General features: G+C 44.1%; 2 protein-coding genes across 6 annotated transcripts in view; both read left to right on the plus strand.

Moving 5' to 3' along the window:
• ppm1lb (protein phosphatase, Mg2+/Mn2+ dependent, 1Lb) overlaps nucleotides 1-2,627 on the plus strand; it is a 72,011-nt gene extending 69,384 nt beyond the window's left edge. For all 5 annotated transcript variants that reach the window (XM_048265255.1, XM_048265258.1, XM_048265259.1 and 2 more), the window contains one exon: nucleotides 425-2,627. In XM_048265255.1, the coding sequence (XP_048121212.1) occupies nucleotides 425-777 (353 nt within the window). In that variant the 3' untranslated portion in view covers nucleotides 778-2,627. The remainder of the gene's footprint in view (nucleotides 1-424) is intronic.
• Nucleotides 2,628-5,677: 3,050 nt separating this feature from the next.
• kpna4 (karyopherin alpha 4 (importin alpha 3)) lies at nucleotides 5,678-21,900 on the plus strand. The gene is made up of 17 exons (XM_048265249.1): nucleotides 5,678-5,891; nucleotides 7,913-7,957; nucleotides 8,082-8,171; nucleotides 8,275-8,304; nucleotides 8,767-8,819; nucleotides 10,596-10,691; nucleotides 10,898-10,983; nucleotides 11,297-11,383; nucleotides 12,853-13,022; nucleotides 13,625-13,669; nucleotides 13,977-14,108; nucleotides 16,755-16,883; nucleotides 17,693-17,797; nucleotides 17,934-18,005; nucleotides 18,477-18,639; nucleotides 18,870-18,964; nucleotides 19,235-21,900. The coding sequence occupies exons 1-17, from the start codon at nucleotides 5,823-5,825 to the stop codon at nucleotides 19,331-19,333; spliced, it is 1,566 nt and encodes a 521-aa protein (XP_048121206.1). The 5' UTR covers nucleotides 5,678-5,822; the 3' UTR covers nucleotides 19,334-21,900.
• Nucleotides 21,901-24,092: the final 2,192 nt, after the last annotated feature.

Below are 24,092 nucleotides of genomic sequence, written 5' to 3' on the forward strand. Positions count from 1 at the left end.
AGCTTGATGAGCAAGTGGGTAAACGCATCTTGGTCATCATTTCAGTACACCGTTCAGCACATATTTCAGTTGATAAAGCACATTTAGAAAGACATTAGCGTAATAGCAATATAGTGTAATGACAATCTGACTTTTTATGATTGTGTTTATGTTTGTTTATGTTTTTTATTTTTGTTTTGTTTTTCGGGGGGGTGTAAATAGTTAACAAGTTTCAAATGGTGAGTGATGATTTATGCTGGTCACCTTGGATAGAATACGTAAATCTCTACTCTTAGAATCCATTACCAATAATTATTAACAATAGTAGTAATAATTTCATCAGTGATTAGAATATTCAGGTGCTATAGTGGCCCAGATCTTGACCGGTGCTAAAAGAGTGACCTGTAGATGACCTTTTCTCTTCCCCATGGTCATTTCCTCACAGGTGGTTTCATCAGCTTTAACGGGTCTTGGCGCGTCCAGGGCATTCTGGCCATGTCACGCTCACTGGGCGACTACCCGCTGAAGAACCTCAACGTCATCGTCCCCGACCCCGACGTCCTGACCTTTGACCTGGACAAGCTGCAGCCGCAGTTCATGATCCTGGCCTCGGATGGCCTGTGGGACGCCTTCAGCAACGAGGAGGCCGTGCGCTTTGTCCGCGAGCGTCTGAACGAGCCGCACTTTGGCGCCAAGAGCATCGTGCTGCAGGCCTTCTACCGCGGGTGCCCGGACAACATCACCGTCATGGTGGTCAAGTTCAAGGGGACCGGCAGCGGGAAGACGGCAGAGCAGTGATGCGGTTGCCATAGCCACCAGACGGACGGATGGACACCGCCATGGCAACCAAACCACCCAGATGAATATTTATCCACAAATGTATATGGAATCCAAATGTATGTATGCATAGGTACAACTATTTCTTTTTTTCCAATCAAAAAGTGTTTGTACTTTCAAGTAACTGTCACACAAGACGGAGTAGTCAAAAATGACATGGAAGTTGGTGTCTGGTCTGTTGATCCTGGACCCACACCTTACTTTCACAGAGAGACCGGTCATCTTCACACGTTATATAAGGGGGGATTTCCACAACAGGTCTGGGCATCTCACAAACCATCTGACAGGCAAACATGCCCATAGATCTGACCATCAACACTTAAGACCATCAAGTGGCACCTGCATGAGTCTAGTTTGTGGGCTGATGTGGGTAGCTGGGGCTTGGAGAGTCAGAATAGTGACACCACCTCCTCAACATCTATCACTAGCTACTGGCTACTGAGATGAGGGAAACGTTCTTAACATGTGCATTTCATGCACTCTGTGGACAGTGACTACATGGATGAATGAATGAATGAGAGAATCAATCAATCAAGTCAGTCAACGAACAAACTAATGAATTGGCGAATGAATGAAGGATGCCATGCATGTAAGATCCTTAAAGCCAACACCCTTTTAGCCCAACTAGTGTGTAGTACCACCCGGACCGGATATAGCGACTCACACCTGTGTGGTTCTCAGCATATAGACCATCAGGTAGTGAACGTGTGCAGGTGTTATAAAAGTGAAATGGTCTCACCCCTTAGCAGTCTCCCTCTGGCATACTCTGGCTGGTGTAATCATTCAGTTTAATTCTACAAATTGCCCAGTAAATGTACAAATCTTCAAATGTCGTTCTTATCATCAATGCTACATTGCCATGATTGCTTAGTGTAATTGTTATTATTAATTATAAACATGTATTATTGAATGCAAGTGACTTGATATATTGACAGATTGTTACCTTACTGTAAAAAGAATGTAATAATCCTTTGGCTGAATATCAAATATAGACCAAGTTTGAAATTACCTTTTTTTCCACTGAATCTAATAAGATATGGTGTAGGTAGTCACAATCTAATCTAAGCCTTCTTTGTAAAACAATTGAAGAACCTGAAAATGCTAGTATTATATAATATACAAAGACCAAGGTCTATTATCATCAAGCAGAGCTGGTATTATATTGAAATGTTAGTATTATATAATATACAAAGACCAAGGTCTATCATTATCAAGCAGAGGTGATATTATATTGTATGTTTAAAAAAGTTGCTCCGTCATTAAGCTATATGTTGTATATTCAGGTCACTAAAGTCCCTGTAAACCGAAAACAAATGTGTTTTGAGTACGACACGCCACAGACAATAGAAGGAGAGGGACAATAACCACACAGACAAATCTGAATGATCAAAAACATTGCAAAGTACCGGTATATTATTAAAGTAAGTTTCAAAATCGTGAAAAACTGGACAGCAGGCCCCTGGTCTCTAACACTGTGGGCAGATCCACTGGCTGTGTGGCTGTCCCTCTCAATTGGTCTAGCATATAGTTCCAACCATTCTCTAAATCAGCTGATTCTAATTTGCATTCCAAACAAATGTCCGATTTTGGTTCACAGGGACAGTAACGTTTTTGCTTCACGAGTTAAGTTTGTGTTTTTGAAATAATAATAACTTAATGTGCATTTAATGGGAAATTTAGCAAGTGCCAGACAATGATGTAGTTTGAATGACATTCAGGTATTCCATTTCATTGTAGATTTTCTGACACTGTCTTCTGTCAGTTTCAAAAAAAGAATACTATGTAAAATAAAACCACAAAGGTTGTTGTGATTGAGTATACACATTTATTTGTAAATGTATACATTACATACAAAATGATTTACACTTGTATATACACTGACATTTGAGTGGTTCTTCAGAAAAGAGAGCATCCTGGATTGAGAAGTCACCTACGACTTGTTTAACACATATTCCAGGAAAATACTTTTTAACACATCATTGGCTTCAGAGCTTCATAGTATTAATCCCCTGGATTAAGACAATTTAACATAAAATCATGTAACAAGTATAACACATTGAATGGGACATGTTCGCACGGCCTTATTTCCAGCTGGTCATTCCTCTGTTGGATATTTATTTGTCATATCTAACCTTCATAGTGTCTTTTGAGTTTTGGAATTTATGGACAGGGATTGCAAATTCAAGTCCATCAGTTTGACTTGCCTTTCTTCCAGACGAATTACAGCATGAGAGGGATGTGATTTTTTAAACATTAAATTGCTGTACAATTATGTGCAGTTTGTATCAAAATGGAACTCAACATTATACATCTCGAAGTGTAATATCTGAATATCAAAAAACTGAGTGTGTGTGTGTGTTTGGGGGAGGGAGGCAGTGTTCTACGAATATATTATCATGACCGCAATGTTTGCCATCTGTAAAGCAAGTAACCTTGTAACAGTGAATGAGGACGTTGACAGGCAGCAGTCAAAATGTGGCAGAATAGTTGAGTAGTTTTTGCTTGTCCTTCATAGTGAAAAACATCAACATTTTAAGGAGATAGCATTGCCCCATATCATTTCAACATCAGAGTGCAGCAAGTGTAGGCCCACCTATATGGTAGCCCACTTTTGCTAGGAAAAAAAACATCCATTGTTACACTTGTAATTTTATAAATTGAAGTGCTACTCTGTGTGTTATGGCTGAAGTTATACAATATCTCTTACAAATGCTAACCTCAAGTACAAGTGTCAAATTGTGAGACACATTGCATTTTCTTTACCCTGGCAAACTACAGGGATTTGACAGCATTGGTAGAACAAACACACAAAGCTGCACTTATTTGAATCATTCAAAATCAATACAATTTAAATGAAAGTAACGGGCCTGGCTGGCTGGTGCCAAAAAAATAACCATCTCCTGAGCACAGGAGTAAGTGAAACGAATGTACATATACATTGACATAAATACAACTCTTTAAAAGGCAATGCACCAAAACCCTGGCTGTTTAGTTGAATATTCACAAGGGTTGGTATGTTTTGATGTGTATTTTTTGGATGTATATTCTTCCAAATTACTTAACTGTGTTGCAGAATGTTTGTGGAATTTCTTTTTTTATTTAACATTTTTAACAGATGTTTCTTTGTGAAAACAGAAAACTCTGTGGATTTTAATATGAAGTAAAAATGATCATACTGTAACAATAAAAATATTGATGATGTGTATGTATGTGTCATTTATATGTAAATTATGATAACAAATTAGCCACTTTACAGTAGGTTCACTGCACTCATTATTATTTTTTTTTAATTGAGTTAAATTGATTATTCTACTGAAATGACTGATGACTATTACTATTATTTCTCAAGTTTTTCTAGGCCTTATATAGCCATAAAAACAACCAAGCAAAAATAACTCTATTGTGTAAATAACAGCATCAAATCAGTGTCAAATCTGTAAGAAGACTAAAAAATGTGATTTACATTCCTAGTTGATAGCTTGATGAATCATGTCAGTTAAGGGAGAGAGTGAAATAAAAGTTAGTTTGATGGATTGAGGAAGAAAGAACTCGAAAGTCATGGCACCTACTAGTCTACTAGCTCCCGTCCATCCCCTGGGCTCTTGAATAACACTGGCATTAAAAGAATTTGCCACACGATGAATGTCTCCTAAAAATACCAGTGACGTCGCTATGATTAAGTGTGACCTAATCTCTAGGGTAGCAGCAGTGCTACTGTCTGAGAGGCGCATGAGCATGTCTGGGGCTATTATGGCATTCCCTCCTCCGAAGACATCTCCCAACAGGTGTCGGTCCAGGCCAGTGACCGCGCTGCTGTAACCTGATGCAGGGCAGTATCCCACTGGGGCCATGTGACGCGACAGGCAAAACATTAAAAACATTTACAGCCAGCTGGGGCCATCTCCACAACATCCTCCTGTTTGGGTGATGCTGCAGCAACAGTTTTATGGTTTGTGATCTGCTGATGGGTTGGCTCTGAATAATAAACAAATCTTTATAAGCTCAAATGTTACTGCGTCATTAATGTGCAGGGAGATGTGCAGATGACACATCAGCCATCATTATTAAGAGAGAGAGAAAGACAAATGTTGCACCAACAAAAATAGATTGAGACTTCCCACCCCGCAGTCTGATTTCAGTAAAACTTACACATTCATGTGAATTCCTGAGTCTACCAGAGTTGGCAGTTGCTTATGTCATGTAGCCTACAAAGTCCTGAGTGACACTGAAGAGACCCCATCAGAGCTGTTCTATGGGCAAAGAACAAATTAAACATTCTTTCTTGATAGAGTGGACAAAATAAAGGAAATCAGAATACCAACTTTGTTGGTATCTTCAACCAATGAGTAGGCCTAGGCTAGACCGCGCAGAGCAAAATCCATAGGAATGCAAGGGGCCAACTAGAAGTCCATGACCTTCCACTGAATACCTCATGCACAACATGGGCACATGCAGAGGTGTCCTGATCCAAACCGTTTTAAAGGGCCTCCAATCACAGCAAAACCTCTCTAGAATTGTTGTGGTGGACTGGACAGGCTTTACAGGCCTACTTGTTTTTATATGTAATAATGTAGGCTTAATCCATTATTATGTGTTTTTCAACATAAAGTAGGCTACCACCAATTTACACTACTTTCAGACAAAATATCAGCCAAATAGGAGAGAGAAATGGCCCTTGTTAAGCTAATAGACTAATTTCTATAAAGATAGCTGTTGCCAGAATAATATAATTATGATATTATACAATTAATCAATACATGTTTTAAATAAAGCAAGGGATTTCCTGAACTTCAAACGTGGCGCTCCGTCCATTTTACAATCTGGGAATTCCCCACCCTTCACACACCAGAGCGAGGCTGCGCCTATACCACCGGCATTCCCAGTATGCACCGCGGCCACACCAGCAAAAAAATACTCCGGTAACTGGAAAGGGCCGACTAAAAGCAGATCTAAACGGATAGCTAACTACTTCTACGTTTAAAAGTATAATAACATATATTACGAATATGGCTGACAACGAAAAACTGGACAACCAAAGGCTGAAGAATTTCAAAAATAAAGGTCGCGATTTGGAGGTAATGTGCTTTCACTCCCGTTGGGAGGTCTTTCTTTCCGTTTGCGCTATTTTGTAGCTTTGGGTTCCGCTGTGACGTCGTTTGTAATTTCCAGGATTTGGAACTTTGCACCCAGCCCAAACTAGGCCTCTGATGGTTCGCATGGTTTGAAAGATTGGGGCCTAGTTTCCAACTTATTGGCCTGGGTATCCATCATTGCACAACACGTGAAACATTATTGCTAACTATCTAACGTTAGCTCAGATTGGCTAAGTTGCCACTGCTAATGGAAGCAGTGTCTGCCCTTCCACCCAAAACGCCCTGCTTGGGACATCCCTTTCAAGACGCAGTGTTGAAGTTAACATATTAGAATGGAAAGTAAATGGGCATACCCGTTCGGTGTCGCACAAATATATCAATGCACAAGCTCTTATATTCTTAACTAGCATTCGATTTAGGAAAATCATCTCTCGATATCAGCCCTCGTTCGATGGTGAGCACAACAAGCCTGTTGGTGGTGGTTTCGCTAGGTTAGCTAGGTAGCTCATCAGACAAGCCCTGCCACGCTAGCTAACTTGCTACAATATTGTAATCATTTCCTAGGCATTGTTATCTAAATGTTTACCAAGTATATGAAGCATCTACAGATTGTGTTTTTCAACATAATTGTAATACCTATTCATCCCTGAACCATAATGTACTATTGATAAACCATGTCAGTTTCGTGTGAACACTGATCGCAAACCTAGCTAGGACCTAGCAGTCAAAATTGGGTTAGGTTCATCGCCAACGTTAGCTTATCATCAAGGCACGATTACTGTTACACGAAGGAAGTATGACATTTGGAGGGTTTTTTGTTAGCAATATCGTGCCTGTACAAATTTCAATGTATAGTCAGTCGACTAACAGTAATTTCCTTTGTTTATTTGTTTTCAAAATGCTAATAATAGCTTGATGATGACCCATAGAGGTGGGTTTATAGCGTTGCTAGCTAGCTAACCATCTAGCCAGCTAAAACGGGTTAGCAACTAGATTAACAACTGGAACGTTCGCAGTTAGCTAGCTGTCCATCAGTGCTAACATTAGCTAAGAAGAGTTGTCTTTATTAATTGTTGACCAGCAAGTCGAGGGCTATTGTCAGGAGAGTGATCGTTTTAAATTTTTGATGAATATGTTTAACACTTAACCGCAGTAGGCCCAGCAATGAATCACGGCACTTTGGGTTGTTATGTAAATTAACCCGACTCTAGCCGGTCGACTACCCTTGCTTTGTGTTTAAACATTAATTACGATTAATCTAGTGGATCAACTACTGTAGACCTACTATCCTTTAATGTCAATGTATTGTATTAACGCTGTAACATGAAATGTGGCCTGCCGGTCTTTTCAATGCTACAAAGTCTGTTTAGAGGGTGAAAATCCCAGATATATTTTCAACAGGCCGCCTTTCGTTCACAGCGCAGACAATGACAACCGCGCAATTGAATATATCATTGTATCAATCAGTGTATCTCCATTCTGGTATGCCTAACATGCAGCTGAAAAGATGTCTGGTATCACAAGTCACACCACTGTAAACCTTTGCACAAGTGCTATGTGAGAAAAACGTCCTGCGGACATGTCTATGTCACAGTTTGTGTTGGTTCCCTGTCAGCTGGTGAATATACCGAAGGGTGTGTGGGTGTCAGTATCTAGGTTACTGACACAGAGCATGCTGACATTCCTGGGACATCTCGCCAGCTTCCCGGGTTCAAAGGGGCTTGTTCTCAGTGGTTGCTCCTATTCATCATCCTTGATACAGTCAAGTCATCTCTGTCTCTAATCAACTTGTTAGTTTGCAAATGGCTGCTGTCTTAAGACAGGAAATGCCGCATTTGTTCCAGGCCCCCAATGTTTTCCTCATAGTAGTCTTTTGGCGTCCTCTCTTTCTCCCTGCCTTTCACAAGCCTTTGTAACTTGACATGTTAATCATTGCTACCAAGTTATTTATGTTCCACTTAGTGTGAATGCCATGCATGACTTGTCTTTTCCCTCTTTTACAGACTATGAGAAGACAAAGAACGGAGGTGGTTGTAGAACTGAGAAAGGTAATTGCTGTTTCATACACACCCCCTCTAATGAAGATGTGTGACAGTGTGAAACTTGTTTCATTTCTGGCCCAGTGCTGGTGGCTTCTTGAGCTAAATGTTTTGCACTCTCGTTTTACTTTAGAACAAACGTGACGAGCACCTCCTGAAGAGAAGGAACGTGCCCCAGGAAGATATCTGCGATGACTCGGATGTCGATGGAGATTTCAGATCGGTGAGGGAACCTCTTGTTTGTTGACTTTTCCAATGCTGGTGCTGTCCGGCAAGCTTGTATTGATCAACAACTTCATCAATTTCTGTCTTCTCTCTTTTTGCAGCAAAACACCTCTTTAGAAGCAATAGTGCAAGTAAGTCTGAGTACTGTTTCTTTGGCTTTGTCCACACTGTTCTGATCTGATGTTAGTCAGATGTCCTTTATTAGGATTTATAATCTACCTTGTAGTTTGCCCATCTCTGCCATGTTGCTCATATATTTAAGCAGTCTGTCATTGTGGAAGTTCACTGATCCAGTGCATTGATATTAAGTTTGGCGATCTCCCCATGGCTGTGCGCTACATATGGTGCATACTTATACAGGACACTGTTGGAGAATTAGAGTTGTGGAGTTGTTTTGCATCATGCTTATGTAGAATAGTGAGCAGCAACTAAATAATGCCAAACTCTCCTCGGAGCACTCGGAGATAAGGATCTGCCCACTGAAGTCTCCCAGATGTACTGCTTTAAATCCTGCACCCCATTTAGCTCCACGTTGTAGTGGGTCCCTCGCGACGCTTAACCCTGCCCTCCTGTGTTCTCTCTCCCCCTGTCAGAACGCCACCAGTGATAACCAGGGGATCCAGCTGAGTGCAGTACAGGCTGCCAGGTGAGTGGCACAGCGGGCATTGCACGGCTGACCGGACGCGGTCATGACGACGCCTCTCGCTCGCCAGCATTCTGAGAACCGATTGTGAAAACCTCTACGGAATGCTGTTCCGAGCGTGGGCGGAGTGTGTGAGAACGCGAGCATCGCCACGGGTCACCGCTCTGCCCTGCACCGCGAAGGGGGGGTGGGGGCACCGTAGGCATAAGGGTTAGGCTATGGCCCATGCATACTTGGTATCCTGACAGCCACACAAACAATCCTCGGAAGGATCGGATCTTGGCCATGTCATACCTTGAAGTAGTTGTTAGGATTTCAGTTAAGTGTAAAACCAATGGTGCAATCTGTAAATTAAAAATTTAACTTCTTACTAAGCTTTGTCCTCATACACATCTTAGCTGGTCTGATCTTTTCAGCAGCATTAAAATATCAATCAGCCATTTTATGAAGTGAGGAACAAATTTCTTCCTCCCCAAAATGTAGCCTATATTTTGAGCTTCATGTGCCATCAAGCTAGCTTGTAATAGTTAGCAACAATATATTCCTTACGTCTTGCTGTTTTATTTTATATCAGCTTAAGGCTATTTACATATTATAGAATGAGTACAACAACCTCAGAGACAATGAGCAGAAATTGCAGAGGTCCGCACGTGGTCATTTCTTTGTTAATGCATTATACACTGCCTGGCCAAAAAATGGTCACTCACTGTAATATTTAGTTTTGATTACGGTACACATTCATCGTGCCATCGTTTCCACAAGTTTCTGCAATGTCACAACATTTACTTCCGTCCAGTGTTGCATTAATGTTTATCCCAACGATTCTCAATGGGATGGTCTGGACTCTGGTGAAAATTATGTCTCTTGCTCCCTGAACCATTCTTTCACAATTTGTGCCCAATGAATCCGGGCATTGTCATCTTGTAATATGCCCGCACCATCAGGGAAGACAAAATCCATTGAAGGAATAACCTGGTCATTCAGTATAGTCAGCTGACCTCATTCTTTGGGCCCATAACGTTGCTGAACCTAGACCTGACCACCTGCAGCAAGCCCAGATCATAACACTGCCCACAGGGAGGCTCTTACCTATTTGCTTAGTTAAATCCAGCTGGTGACCTTTTTTATGGCCAGGTAGTGTAGTTTTCAAAGTAATCACACAATGTATCATCATTTTGACAACACAAGCAGTATAGTGATCAATTGATGGCGCCATAGGCCTATACTATACAATTGTTTTTTGATTATGCATTTTAATTTGACATTATGACGGTAAGCTTTTTTTTTACTGTGTGGCTTTAACATGAACCACTGAAACGCATGTTATGCAGGGGAGGTCAATTGAGTAGGCTGCTTCAAATGTGGCCCAGGATGCATGCATGTCTCATCTCTAGGCAGACAGATGCAGTCCAGACCACCTGTGAAGGTGGGGGCGATCTCGGCGCTCGAGTGCAGATGCATATGCATCTGCCATTAGAGGTGTGAAATAGCTGAGATCTTGAATCTTGCCTACCATGTGTGAACGGGGTTTATGTGACGTGAAGTGTGCAGCCCTCAAGTATGGGGCTGCTGTGGTCCCCAGCCTGGTGCCTAATGAGGTCAAGCCTCATGTCAGCGTATTTGTTTTGACAAACGTCTTTTGCTGCAGTACAGTGTGCCCACGTAATGAGAATTTTATAAATTATGTGGGTGTCTCTCTCTCTCTCTCTCTCTCTCTCTCTCTCTCTCTCTCTCTCTCTCTCTCTCTCTCTCTCTCTCTCTCTCTGCCTCTGCCTGCAGGAAGCTGTTATCGAGTGACCGCAACCCACCCATTGATGACTTGATAAAGTCTGGCATTTTACCCATACTAGTTCACTGTCTGGACAGGGATGACAAGTAAGCGTCCACTCTCTCCGTACTCATGCCTGAGGGTCAGCTGCATAGTTGCAACACTCATATGGCAACAGTAGCAGCTCAACTGCACCCCCAGTTAAAATAAGTCCACTCTTGTGCACTAGATATCATGTTATTTTGATGTCTTTGTTAACTGAACTGAGATGTTTTTGTGATCACACTGTAACCTTTGACCCCTGTGTGTCCAGTCCATCTCTGCAGTTTGAGGCAGCCTGGGCTTTGACCAACATCGCCTCAGGGACCTCTGAGCAGACCCAGGCCGTTGTGCAGTCCAGTACGTACCCCAGGCCACTTATCTCGCAATTGACCACTCTGAGAGCCATGTCCTTGCTAAATCAACATTTCCAATTATGAGGCTCTGCTAAACGTGCATGGCACAGCTTTGTGACATGTTGAACAAGCTGCATGTGCTTTACCATTTCTGTCTTCCCGTAAATTGTCTTTTTAAATGACATTATATGGAAGATGTTGGGGTGTAAGAGTCTCTTCTGCTCCCCCAGTGCAACAGTGCACTGGTCTGAGTTTTGCCTTTTTAATCTTTTTATTATGATGATTAATATTCTGGAGCTGTTTGTCTCTGCCTGCAGATGCGGTTCCCTTGTTCCTGAGGCTGCTGCACTCCCCTCACCAGAATGTGTGTGAGCAGGCCGTCTGGGCACTGGGAAATATCATAGGTACGTTTGGCAGCACCGCCTTTCTACTCCCTCATGCTCTGACCCCCGCAGCACTTCCCAAGTTATAGTGGCAGGACCAGAGCAATGGTCAGTTTCTCTTTTCTGGAGCAGTTTTTGGAATTGTACGTCATGTCACTTTATATGTGTAGAACATTTTAAAAAGTGTTTTTTGTTTGTCATTGTTGTTTTGGAAGAACATCTGGCGACATTGCTACATATTCTGCTGTTGAGATTTTGAGCATTTTCACCAAAGTTCAGTTGTGGCTAATACTGAATTTACCATGTAGCCCCTCGTCTTGCGTCGGATGTTCATAGTATGTTTAGAAACTTGAATGGGTTTTCCCCCAAGGCTCTGAAGGATTGTTAAGTCTACCATGAAATTTCCGGATGTCAGTTAATGGAAATGGACCCTCAAGCAAGCACTGTCCTGCACATCGGCCAAAGTCTTGTTTGGTGTTCAACACTCAGTAGTGATGCATGAAGACGGCACTTGTTTTGTGGAATTGGTGAAAAAAAATGGAAGTTCATGAAATGAGAGTTAAGAGGTTTTGTCATGTCTATTATCCCTTACTTAACCTGAGGAACAATAAAAAAATGATTATACCCCTATTTAGTTAGTTAGTTAATTAGTTATAGTTTTGTTATGTATACAGCTGAGTAACAGTAACAATTTTACAGAAGATGGTGCATTCGGTAGTCCGGTTCCCTTTAACCGCTGTCCCATCCCCCAGGTCATGATAGTCCAGTTCCCTTTAACCGCTGTCCCATCCCCCAGGTCATGATAGTCCAGTTCCCTTTAACCGCTGTCCCATCCCCCAGGTCATGATAGTCCAGTTCCCTTTAACCGCTGTCCCATCCCCCAGGTCATGATAGTCCAGTTCCCTTTAACCCAGGGGTCTCCAATCTTTGTTGTTTTTTTTCACTTCCTAGAGTTACTTTGATCAAAATGAAGATGGCCAAGAAACACTAATGTTTATATTAGTAGTAGCATGTATGCAGACAGCTGAATTCCACTCAGAACAGCTGACTAAGTGTAACCTGCGTTGTGTTGAACCTGCGCGATTCAGCCCTGCACACGCCCGGACTCGAACCCGCGAACAGCAGCACCTCGGATCGGGAGGCGAGCGTGCTAACAATTGAGCCAATAGCCCAGGCTACTGGCTCGCATGCCAGCAGCACTCTTGAGGCGTCGGGGAGTGAGGTTTACCAACGTTCCACAAGCACAGCTAAGCTAGCTGCCATCCGTTACATAAGCTTCAAATTCGTTTTAATGCTCCTTCATCATCGTGAATTTGATTTGATATGAATTTTACTAAGTGACTGTTATCAAACTGATGAGCGTTGTTTTTGAACCTTTTGGAGAGCTACTCAGAAACAGGTGGGGAGCTCCTGTTCGCTGATGAGCTAGCTGTTGGAGAGCCCTGCCTCTCTAACCCTCCTGTCCTGTCCTGTCCCATTCTGTCCCGCAGGTGACGGTCCTCAGTGCAGAGACTACGTGATCAGCCTGGGCGTGGTCAAGCCGCTGCTGTCCTTCATCAGCCCCTCCATCCCCATCACTTTCCTCCGCAACGTCACCTGGGTCATGGTCAACCTGTGCCGCCACAAGGACCCCCCGCCCCCCATGGAGACCATCCAGGAGGTGAGGACCAAGAGTCTGTGTGTGTGTGTGTGTGTGTGTAGGATATGGTTGTTTGTTTGTTTGAATGAGGATTGTTTGTGTGGCTGTCATCCGTTGAAATGTTACCAAGTCAGTGTTTTCCTGCTCAAGGTTTTTGAAGTTTTGACATCACATTCTCTTTTAAGAAGTCTTTCTTTTAAGAGTGCCAATCTGTTGAGCTGTGAGGATGAAGCTCTCATCAGCCTGTCGAGAGATTCCTGTATAATCATCAGACAGACGCTAATGCATTATGTGTGTGAGCTTTGAGAGTGTGCAGTCATATTGAGCTCTGGGATGATCACAGGAAGGCCTGGTGGGATCCTTTTAAGCAAGCCTAATAACCCTGTCAACTCAATCAGGCCTGAGAGACATCTTAAGAAGCCTGTTACTTTTAAACTCCTTTACGCAGTTATTCACACAGTTCTCTCTCTCTCTCTCTCTCTCTCTCTCTCTCTCTCTCTCTCTCTCTCTCTCTCTCTCTCTCTCTCTCTCTCTCTCTCTCTCTCTCTCTCTCTCTCTCTCTCTCTCTCTCTCTCTCTCTCTCTCTCTCTCTCTCTCTCTCTCTCTCTCTCTCTCTCTCTCAGATCCTGCCGGCTCTGTGCGTGCTGATTCACCACACGGATGTGAATGTGAGTACCTTAGAGAAGACTACCTATCATTTGTCTTGAAGTGTTTTTAGCAGACATGCTCACTGGAGTTAATGAATGCGGATTAATCACGTCTTAGTACAAGTGTCCTTTACCTACAGCTCTCTGAGAGGTGTTTAGTTTAAGCTGCATTCACTCTTTATGGAAGCTCTCTGCTATTAGCATGAGCTACTCTGTGCAGAAGAGTGGCATTGTGAAGAGTAACATTGTGTATTTAACAAGTGAGCTCCAGTATGAAAGAAGAAAATGCAACATTGACGCTTGCGTTATGGTTTCCGATGATCTGTAGATCCTGGTGGACACCGTGTGGGCTCTGTCCTACCTGACGGACGCAGGTAACGAGCAGATCCAAATGGTCATCGACTCCGGCATCGTGCCTCACCTGGTGCCCCTCCTCAGCCACCAGGAGGTCAAAGTGCAGGTGAGCAGATACGCCGCTAGCAGCTAAGGGCTTTGGCTAAACTTGTATATTGTTGCAAACTAACCTGAAATGACAAACAGTCAGCAGCTTTGTGGTAGTCTACTAGTTCTAGCACACCGAACAGACACGCGTCACCAACCTCGCCAGACTGTCCGACAACGATTGACGGCCGATAATCGTGTTGGTGTGGCCGCGCCTTTACACATAACTGCACTGAAAGCAATAACTAGCGCCTCTGCTAGCTTGCCAAAGGGTTATATAGTTATGATAATGACCGAATGAACAGGACCGAATGATAAAATGTGTGTTCAGATGAGGGTATGTCTCTCGGTAGGTTTTCATGAAAATCACATAGATGAACTAGGTCAGACTTCAGTATGGAAGTGATTTAAGGTAATGTGTTCAGCAGTATGGGTATCATAAAGCTCTGGGAGCCGTGGCCTGTAGGAACAGTGTTGCATTATGGGCATCATGAAGCTCGGGGGGGAGAGATTTACTTACTTATTGGTTTGTTTGTTTGTTTGCTCTGATGTGGCGAGGCTTAAATCAGGGTTTCCAGACTTCCAGGTCGTTTTGCCTCTGACACATTATGCAAATCCTACTTCTTATATATGAAATATGAAGGACCGTGTACAGAACTTACCATCATCAGAAATCCTCCTTGTTCTGTTGAAAAGACGCAAAGCTCTTCTGAGGTATTAAGTTGCATAGATGACTGTGGCACATCTGTGTACCAGTTGTGTACACAAAGCCTTCCACTGCAGTACTTGGTAAAGAGGGATCTGGATTACCGGAGTACCGCTGTTAGTCACAGCGCCCGTCCTCACTGCAACTTAAGCATTTTAAATGGCACGTACATTCATCAGCCAGACATGCTTCACCACAAAAATAAATTAGTCGACAGCACATTAATAAATAAATATGACCAGTTGAATCTGTCCTCTCGCATCAGGGCGTTTCCGTCCACCAGAGCTTTTCCTGCTGTGTGTAGCCGCAGCAGCTGATTGGTCAGATTGGGGCCATGTGTGGGCGGGCCTGCAGTGCCGCAGCAGCTGATTTGTCAGATTGGGGCCATGTGTGGGCGGGCCTGCAGTGCCGCAGCAGCTGATTGGTCAGATTGGGGCCATGTGTGGGCGGGCCTGCAGTGCCGCAGCAGCTGATTGGTCAGATTAGGGCAGTGTGTGGGCGGGCCTGCAGTGCCGCAGGAGCTGATTGGTCAGATTGGGGCCATGTGTGGGTGGGCCTGCAGTGCTGGTCTTCCTGCAAGACCACGTGAAGCTGAAGGCTGCTCTCAGACTCCGCATGCTCACACACGCACACACACACACGCTCTCACACACACACACCAGCGTACTGCACTGCACATGATTACAACATACCATCTCTGTGTAGTATTCTGAATGGTGTAGAGATGGGAAAGAGCAGGACGAGTAAGCTATGGAACGTCCACTCTTACATGAAGACAGCGCAGGACACAGGACACTGCACACAGTACTGGCTGCAGCCTCACGTGCAGAGCCATATGATGGAGGAAGCTGGAAGCTTGATGACGCATGCTGTTTCAGTGGGGAGCACCGAGGCTGTTTGTCTGTGTGTGATTTGACTAATACTGAAACCAACAGTGAGCGCCATACTCCGCATCTGAGTCAGATAGCTTCACAGATGTCTCAAAACCAGACCAGTGCGCTTGCTCTTTGACGACGGCACCATGTTACATCAAGCTCTCCGAGTGGCAAAAGGCCCCATTACATTTCACTTTCATGGCAAAGTGCTGTTCCACTGTTCCCCCACTAGGGTGGGTAGTGAGTAGGCAGTCTGGATGTGATGATGAAACGACGCTCAGTGCAGGTGTGAGTGGCATGAGTGTGACCTCGGTTTGAACTCTGACCTCCCCATGTGGCTCTTACAGGTACATTTAGTCATTTAGCCGACGCTGTTACCCAGAAGCCACTTACTGCAGGAGAATATTTGTAAGCAATTTCAAAAGAGCTCCACCGTGAGTGCACGGAAACAGAAGTACGGCGCGCACATCTCACCCACGTAGTGTGGCTTTCTGCGTCGTCATGTAGCTCATCAGTGACATGGATGAGTCACAGAGAGCTCTCTGAGGTGGATGAGTCACTCGGTTAATCACAGTCATACTGTCTACGTGCTGTTAACAATCTTGCTCGCTGTTAATCACAGTCGTACTGTGTACGTGCTGTTAACAATCTCGCTCACTGCTCCACTAATGAGCAGACAAGGTCCCAGCAGCCGGCTTTTGTTTGAGATTTCAAAATGGCCGTCCTCTGAAATGAATGCCTCTAATCCTCTATGCTGTGTCTGTGCATCTAGAGATGTATTGCGTGAGTCTTATCTACTGTTCCTGAATAGGACAGAGGTAGAAATGGAGCCCTTTAGAATGGACACGGAATAGCGTAGCATGGACCAAGCAGTAGTTTATTGGACCTCGGGCTCAGAAGGGGAAACGGTCCAAACAGGAGCACCTCACTTACCCCAATGTCTGGTCATCTCTCCATCAGCTGGAGCAACTGACGACCCTGGAAGTCTACTTTTCTGGATCAGAGTGTGTGTTCTGGTGGTGAGTGCCGTGTTCTCTCTAATCTGTGTGTGTGTGTGTGTGTGTGTGTGTCTCTCTCTCCCCAGACTGCTGCGCTGCGAGCCGTGGGGAACATCGTGACTGGGACGGATGAGCAGACCCAGGTGGTCCTCAACTGCGACGCCCTCGGCCACTTTCCCTCTCTGCTCACGCACCCCAAGGAGAAGATCAACAAGGTAGCGCACCACACCCCCACCTCCTCTCACACCCCTCCCACGCATCACGCTGAGCCAATCACACGCCTAAGACAGTCACCGCTGTCTCAGTGATTGGCCTGCGAGATGGGGCCATTTGTACTTATCTCCTTTAGTGTTGATCGCTCTGATTATTGGACCTGCTTCGCCTACTTTACGAACACTGCTTCATTAAATGCCTTTGGGCTGTTAAGCGTTGGTTAATATATCGTTGTGCTTTAGAGCACCTGTTCCTCTGTTGCACTGTGATGAGACTGGCTCTTTTGGATGTGATGACAACTAGAGGCTTGGTGCAGGTGTGAATGCTGTGGATGTGACTATTTAGCACTTGATAGCTTAACTGGAGTAAAGTGGTTCAAATGAACATGTACAGGTGTCAAGGTGTGTAATGGGAGATGGGGTGGTGGGTTGGGAACGGGGGGGTGTTTGTGTGTGTGAGTGTGTTTTAGTTTGGCTGGTGGTAAGGGGGTGCTGAAGACCAACGGGTCTTTGTGGATATCGGAGTGCATCTGAGGCCCTGTCACTCAAATCAGAGGCCTCTCTGTGATTGGGCTGATGATTAGAGCCTCAGACCCACCCCCTGCCCCGCCAGTAGCGCCAGCGTCTCGACCAGGAGCCGCGACTCTCTCGCACGACCCTGGAGTCTGATCCAAAATAAAAGCCAAAATAAAACCCGTGCACGCAGAATGTTTGCTTAACATATTGTTTAACCTCTGCGTCTGTTGTATCCAATGGAAGAAGCCTCAAGAAGCGCTCGTACTGAAGCTTGCTATTCTCATGTGGCCCTGTAGGAGGCAGTGTGGTTCCTGTCAAACATCACTGCAGGAAACCAGCAGCAGGTTCAGGCCGTGATTGATGCCAACCTGGTGCCCATGATCATCCTCCTCCTCGACAAGGTGGGTTACCTCTACCGCACCTGTGCATGGAATATAGTGTTGAATACATGTGTAGTATATGTATGTATGATCTATTGTATCCTGTGTGTGTGATGCACACTGATGTGTCTGTTGTAACTCTTGTGTGGTATTCCAGGGTGACTTTGGCACTCAGAAGGAGGCTGCCTGGGCCATCAGTAACCTGACCATCAGTGGAAGGAAGGACCAGGTGAGTTTCCAGCACCCTAGACACACACACCCACACTGGACTGTTAGTTTCCAACATCTTTGCCACACACACTTCACTGTGTGTGTGGTATGGTGTAGTCTATGTGCTAGTGTGCCCGTATCAGATCCTGATGGGGGGTCTTATAGAAGTTACGGGCATTGTAACCCTACGCTTGTGTTCTGTCTGCGCTATATTTGTGATGTACGTGGAACATGCCCACATATGTCCATTCTGAGAAGGGACAGCCTGTTCTCATGTTCATATTGAATATTGTGTGGTCTTATTGGTGTATTAACTTAACTTTTTTTATAAAAATATTTTGACTTTTGATATTAAGATGGTGTTGTGTCTCTGCTTATGTAATGATACCAATGTTGTCCCATTGACTAGAGAATGACTGTGCTGATGTGTTGGTATGGTATGGAGTGGCGTGTGCGCGTGGCGTGCTGATGTTGTATGTGCGTTGTGCAGGTGGCATACCTCATCCAACAACAGGTCATCCCGCCGTTCTGTAACCTGCTGACCGTGAAGGACGCGCAGGTTGTCCAGGTGGTGCTGGACGGGCTCAGCAACATCCTCAAGATGGCGGACGACGAGGCCGAGACCATCGCCAACCTGATCGAGGAGTGTGGAGGTGGGTGTAGCCGCCGTCGAGCACGCAGGACACCTGTGTTTGGGATGGGCCGTTGGAACTTTATGAAATCGACGGCATAAGATGCCAGTTTTGACTGAATAGATTGGAGAGTGGTTTCCATGGCGATTAGCATCATCGGGAGTCTTCTAGAAGTTACGGCCATGGTAACCCTACGCTTGTGTTCTGTCTGCGCTATATTTGTGATGTACGGTTTTTCATCCCACTCACAGGTTTGGAGAAGGTGGAGCAGCTCCAGAATCATGAGAATGAGGACATCTATAAACTGGCCTACGAAATTATCGATCAGTTCTTCTCTTCCGATGATGTAAGCTTCCATTTATTATCATCCAGGTTATTACAGAATGTGGGCATCATGAAGGGATTTTTATGCAATGTCTCTTGACCTATGACCTATCTAGACCCTTATAAGTCAGTTTTAAAAAACAGGCCCTTCCAGATTTTGCTTAGTATTTGTTTTTCCTGCTGCAACAAAGGCTTGATGCACCTCAATCATGTAGGCTTAAAATCTAATCAAAGCATAGTATGTAACTTGCAATATTAACCCGTTGTAATCTTTTCGTTTTTGCATGTATAGATTGATGAAGACTCCAGCTTGGTTCCAGAAGCCATCCAGGGTGGAACGTATGGTTTCAACTCCTCCACCAACGTGCCAGCAGAAGGGTTTCAGTTCTAGACCGCGCCAGAGCGTCTGGAGTTTTGTTGGCGATGCAGCACTCTGTTCAACATAAAAAATAATTAGGAGAGAAAGCGAGCGAGAGAGAGCGAGCGAGAGTGTGAAAGAAATTAGATCCATTGTGCTTGGCTCATGGGATCCATAGCTGCATCTAATCCGAGAGAAATTGTGTGGATTTCGTTTGGCATTCCGAGGAGAGAGGTCCAAACGAAGCTTGACGGCGAGTGAGTGCGAGTGAGTGGCTACTATATGTTGCAAAAATCAACCATCTACACTGAATGCGTTGAGAGACATTTCGTGAAACTTCACACACAACAAAAAGTTACCAGGCGTGTCTATTACAAGTTTTCACAACAACAACAACAACAACAAAACAGGAGGCAAATAGATCTGATGTCACCACCTCAGGGGGAGAACCAAGGCATCACCATCTATCCAATTTGAAGGCAAGACACAAAGCAAAAGCTTCACGTTTATACAAATCAATACAAATCTAACTGGATGAACTCAAGACAAGAAAACCAATCCACATCATAACCTTCTGAGGTTTCCGAGACCCAGGGTGAGGGGCCACCCTGGATAGGCCCCTCCCCCTCCTCCATAGCCATGCTGCGAGAGACTTGTGTATGAATGGACTCATGAATGCGTATGAATGTCTGGACTCGGTGCAGAGGAGCCAGACCTCATCTCCTCTAGTGAAACCCTCCACGGATACGGGCTGCCTCCCTCCTCCGACTTGGGTCCCCAGAGTCCAGCGGTACCCGCATGTGTCGCGTGTGCTAGAGAAAATAAAAAACACAAAACAAAAACAAAATGGACGAGTGGTGGTGTGTGTGTGCGCGCGTGACTGGGGTGTGTGTGTGCGCGCGTGACTGGGGTGTGCAAGGAGAAACCGGATGAGAACGCATGCAGAGAGAGAGTCAACATCGAAAAAGATCCGAGGAAAAATGAGATCGCAAAAAACAAACGAGGAAATTAAAATAACAACATAATTACCAAGAAATACAAAACAAGAATGGAGTAAAGAAAAAAGTGGAAAACCATTTGTCTGTGAAAAGAGAGAAGGCTGATCCAACACGAGTCCTGGAGAGGAGAAGAAAACACCTCCTAATCAGCTACGTCGACTTTAAACATCAACGTCGTCACAACTTTTGTTTTTTGTTTTTAATTCATGAGTTAGTATTAAATCAACACTGGACAGTGCTGTTGGACGGACAGACAGACAGACGGTAGAGCCGTTGTGCATTGTGTAAAAGATGCATTTTGGTGGTTCTGGGGGCTAGCTAAAGGCCCTTAGTGTGTACCTTTTTATTTTCATTTTATTTCTTCAGCTTTTATTTTTTTCCGACGCTTGTGTAGAAGTGAACATTGACGCCTCATCTATGCCCCTCCCACCCCACCCTTTCCTTTCTTCTGTGACCCCCATTGATTTGATGCTGTGAAGTCTATGACATCACCATAACTAACCACATGACTGTTTGTTTTTCCTTCCTGCATGACAAAATTCCTTTTGTTTTCCTTTTTACCCTTTTAGTTTCCTTGGAGCAAAAAGTAACTGTATTGCCATAGCTTTGAGCTTACAAAAATATCACCAGGGGGGGGGAAATTACAAGATATGGCCATTTTATGTAACTTTGTGGAACATAATCTTTGCATGTGCTAAACTGCAGCATAGTTACTTCTAGGGGTTTTTAGTTTTGTTAGGGCTTTGTACACCGTGTAATTTCTTTTTCTAGTCGACTGTGCTGTTGAAATGTCACACGTCTCTTTTCCTGTTCCCCTAATCACCTCTTTTTCTCCAGCTCTTTCCCCCACTAGACTTAGTTTCTGATTTCACAAGTTCTGAACCATTTTTTTGCACATGTACGGACGACTGGGAGGCCTCAAGTCACACGAAACAGGTGGTGGTGTGGAGAAAAAAAATAAAATGAAAATGACCCCACCGTCTATATGCATTATACAATTACAATCTTAATTTGTATTTTATACCTAGATGAACTAGCCAGAGTTAATCCATACTGAGCCGTGTCAGTGGAGTGACGGTGTCCCAAATGGAGAAAAAAAAAAAGAAAATATTTTCCTCGACCTAGTGATCGGCCTGCCTCCTTTTTTTTTTTTTTTTTTTTTTTTTTTTTTTTTTTGGACAGTGCCCCTTCCTGCGGGGGATGCTGCTGACCCTGGCGAGGTGAAGAGGCCTCCCACACTCCTGGCACACCAGTAGAAGTGTGGTGCCTTCTTTTTAGAGCACAAAAAACATGCATGTACAAAACTGTGCTGTACTTCAATCCCTCCCCAGAGGCTCCCGCCCCCCCCTGTAGGATGCCCCATACCCTTTTGTTTGTGTTTATATATGAGAAAAAAAAAAAAAAACCTTCAGAACACTGTAGAGATGGATTACACTTTGTCGTCATAACCTTCTGTTGGCCATAGGGTAATATTTTTTTGCAGCATTCCTTGTTAGCAAAGTTTCCAAGAAATTGGTATAGAGGAAAAGCTGGTTTGCTTAACCTGTTGGGTTTTGGCTACAGGCTAGGTTGTCTTTGGTGAAAATAAATATCCAAACGCTATTGACTGTGTGCTGTCGTCTTTGCTCTAATCGGTACCTTCCATGTGTTTTGGTGCTGTTTTGGTCAGTGGTTAAGTGAGATTTGAATGTAATTTTGTAGGTTGAATTGACTGGCATCCTTGATGTAACATTCAAGTACCAACAAGAGGTATTAAGAAAGCTTTTATTAAAAAATAATAATTTTTAAATAATGAACAGTCTGTGCCACTTACTACAACCATCAAAACTCAAACATGGAACTGGCCAAAAAGGAACACAGCTGGTATGGGATGAGTGTGAGAAAAGCAAGAACTGGGGCAACCGGCAGTAATTTGCTGAAGAATAATGAAATGGATGAATGCAGCATAGTGGATGACATGCAGAGAGAGGAGACTTGGAAGAGTCCCTGTGGTTGAGTTGTGTTTGCGGTCCTTAACACACTAATGACCTCTGACCTGTATATCATGTAACGTGCCATCGTCCTTCAGGACTTCAGATGAAGGCAGCTAGCAGCCTAATGGGACTAATCTGTACGATCCACTGACGACGGTTCATGTGCTTAATGCTGAACTGCAGCAGCAGTCATATGTGAGTGGAGAAGGTCTGAAGTGTTTTGCTTCTGTATTTGATGTGTTGGCAATTTCATATTTTGGGCAGCATTGGAGGTGCCATGTGGTAAATGTGTAGGTGCCCTTCATGTTCCAGTGCCAGCTGGCTCTACGATGAGACGGAGGAAAGAGCAGAAGAGTCAAATAAATGTCCAGTGTTGACGTGTCCTAATTGTACTGTGATTTGAGCAACCGGTTGTGCTAGAAAGGAGCCATGTAAATACATTAACTTTACTTACTTTTCACAAGAAGGTTTTCTGTGCCTCTGGACATATCCCATCAGATAGAGGTATCTGAGGCCTAAATAGCATTTTCAGCTGCTGTAAACACAGCAAGAACTTGATGGACAGGTCTGAAGTCTAATAATGTTGATCAAGATGTGGGACAATTCATGGCTGGAGTTCAGCTTTAAACATGCACTTGGAAAGCATGCTTGCTTACCTCTTATCTACAGTGCCTCCATTGTTTCCGACCATGAGCTGTGAATGCTGATGTTGACAGAATGTGAAACCAGGACGGACGACACAGGCCGTGGTAGAGGAAGTAAGGATTGTTGTGTGCCGGACTGCCGGTGTCCTGTCGAGTTATGCTACCGTATGCTGAACCCAACCCCGGTGTAGCGTGAGACTGCATTTGCCTGTCCTGCACCTTATGGACACCTGACACCAAACAACTTTGACAAGATTTGGGAAAGATTCTTGAAAGATTGTAGTCTTTGAACTAATGCCCCCCTTACTCAAAAGACTCCAATCTTTCAAGAATCTTTCCCAAATCTTGTCAAAGTTGTTTGGTTGTTTGTAAGGAGGCCATTACTTGAATTACCCCAATGAATCCTTTGAAGTTTCCACTGAATGAACATTATATTGGTCAAGTGAGGTGTAACTACAAACTTGGTTTAGGTGATCATGTACATGCTGGTAGATGGAGGCTCCGTTTCCCCTGTTTTCCTGTGTCCGACTGGGTTGTGTCTGCCTCTTCCTAGTTCTATAGCATGTGAAATGTCTCTTTTGTCCGCGCCTCGTTGGGTTCAAATGGGCTCCGTGTCAAGTTATGATTGTGACCACCAGAGGCCACTACTGAGTCATTTCTATGTGCACACTAGATTGTGATGGGTGACATCAATTGCACTGAAATGCGCCTTAAAGAAGTAAAGATGGAGAGACATAGCCTGACGAGCCAGACCCTCATTAAAATGTAGGGTCTGGGCACTCACCGTTCGCAGTGCTCAGTCCGAGGGGCGGGATAATCGGTTGTCTTTCAAATTCCCTCTGCACGCAATAGGATAGCACTATGAGTCCCAAGACAAGCAGAGTCACATTTATTGCTACCAATTAAATACAAAGGTTTGTACTCTGGTGACAGCATCTGCATAATGTCTTCTTATAGGGCATCTTGTAAAGCTAAAAGACGCAAAGTCAAAAAATTAGTGAGGGACACAGAGCAGGATATTCTCTTTGAATATAATTTATCAGCTGCTAATTCCAGTTTTGAAACCACAAATCCTATCACAATCTCTTCTGAGTGCCAGTTAGATGGTTTCCCAACAACTTCTGACTTCTCACTAAACAGACCACTAGTCAACAGTGATCTGCAGGAACAAATCGAC

The sequence above is a fragment of the Alosa alosa genome, chromosome 15, assembly GCF_017589495.1.
Source record: "Alosa alosa isolate M-15738 ecotype Scorff River chromosome 15, AALO_Geno_1.1, whole genome shotgun sequence".
Taxonomy (NCBI): Eukaryota; Metazoa; Chordata; class Actinopteri; order Clupeiformes; family Clupeidae; genus Alosa; species Alosa alosa.

Excerpts from the sequence above, each read along its gene's own strand:
- kpna4 (XM_048265249.1), top strand. The coding sequence starts at position 5,823 with ATGGCTGACAACGAAAAACTGGACAACCAAAGGCTGAAGAATTTCAAA. Across the intron at positions 10,984-11,296 it reads CCAGGCCGTTGTGCAGTCCA|ATGCGGTTCCCTTGTTCCTG; the intron begins GTACGTACCCCA and ends CTCTGCCTGCAG. Across the intron at positions 11,384-12,852 it reads GGCACTGGGAAATATCATAG|GTGACGGTCCTCAGTGCAGA; the intron begins GTACGTTTGGCA and ends TCTGTCCCGCAG.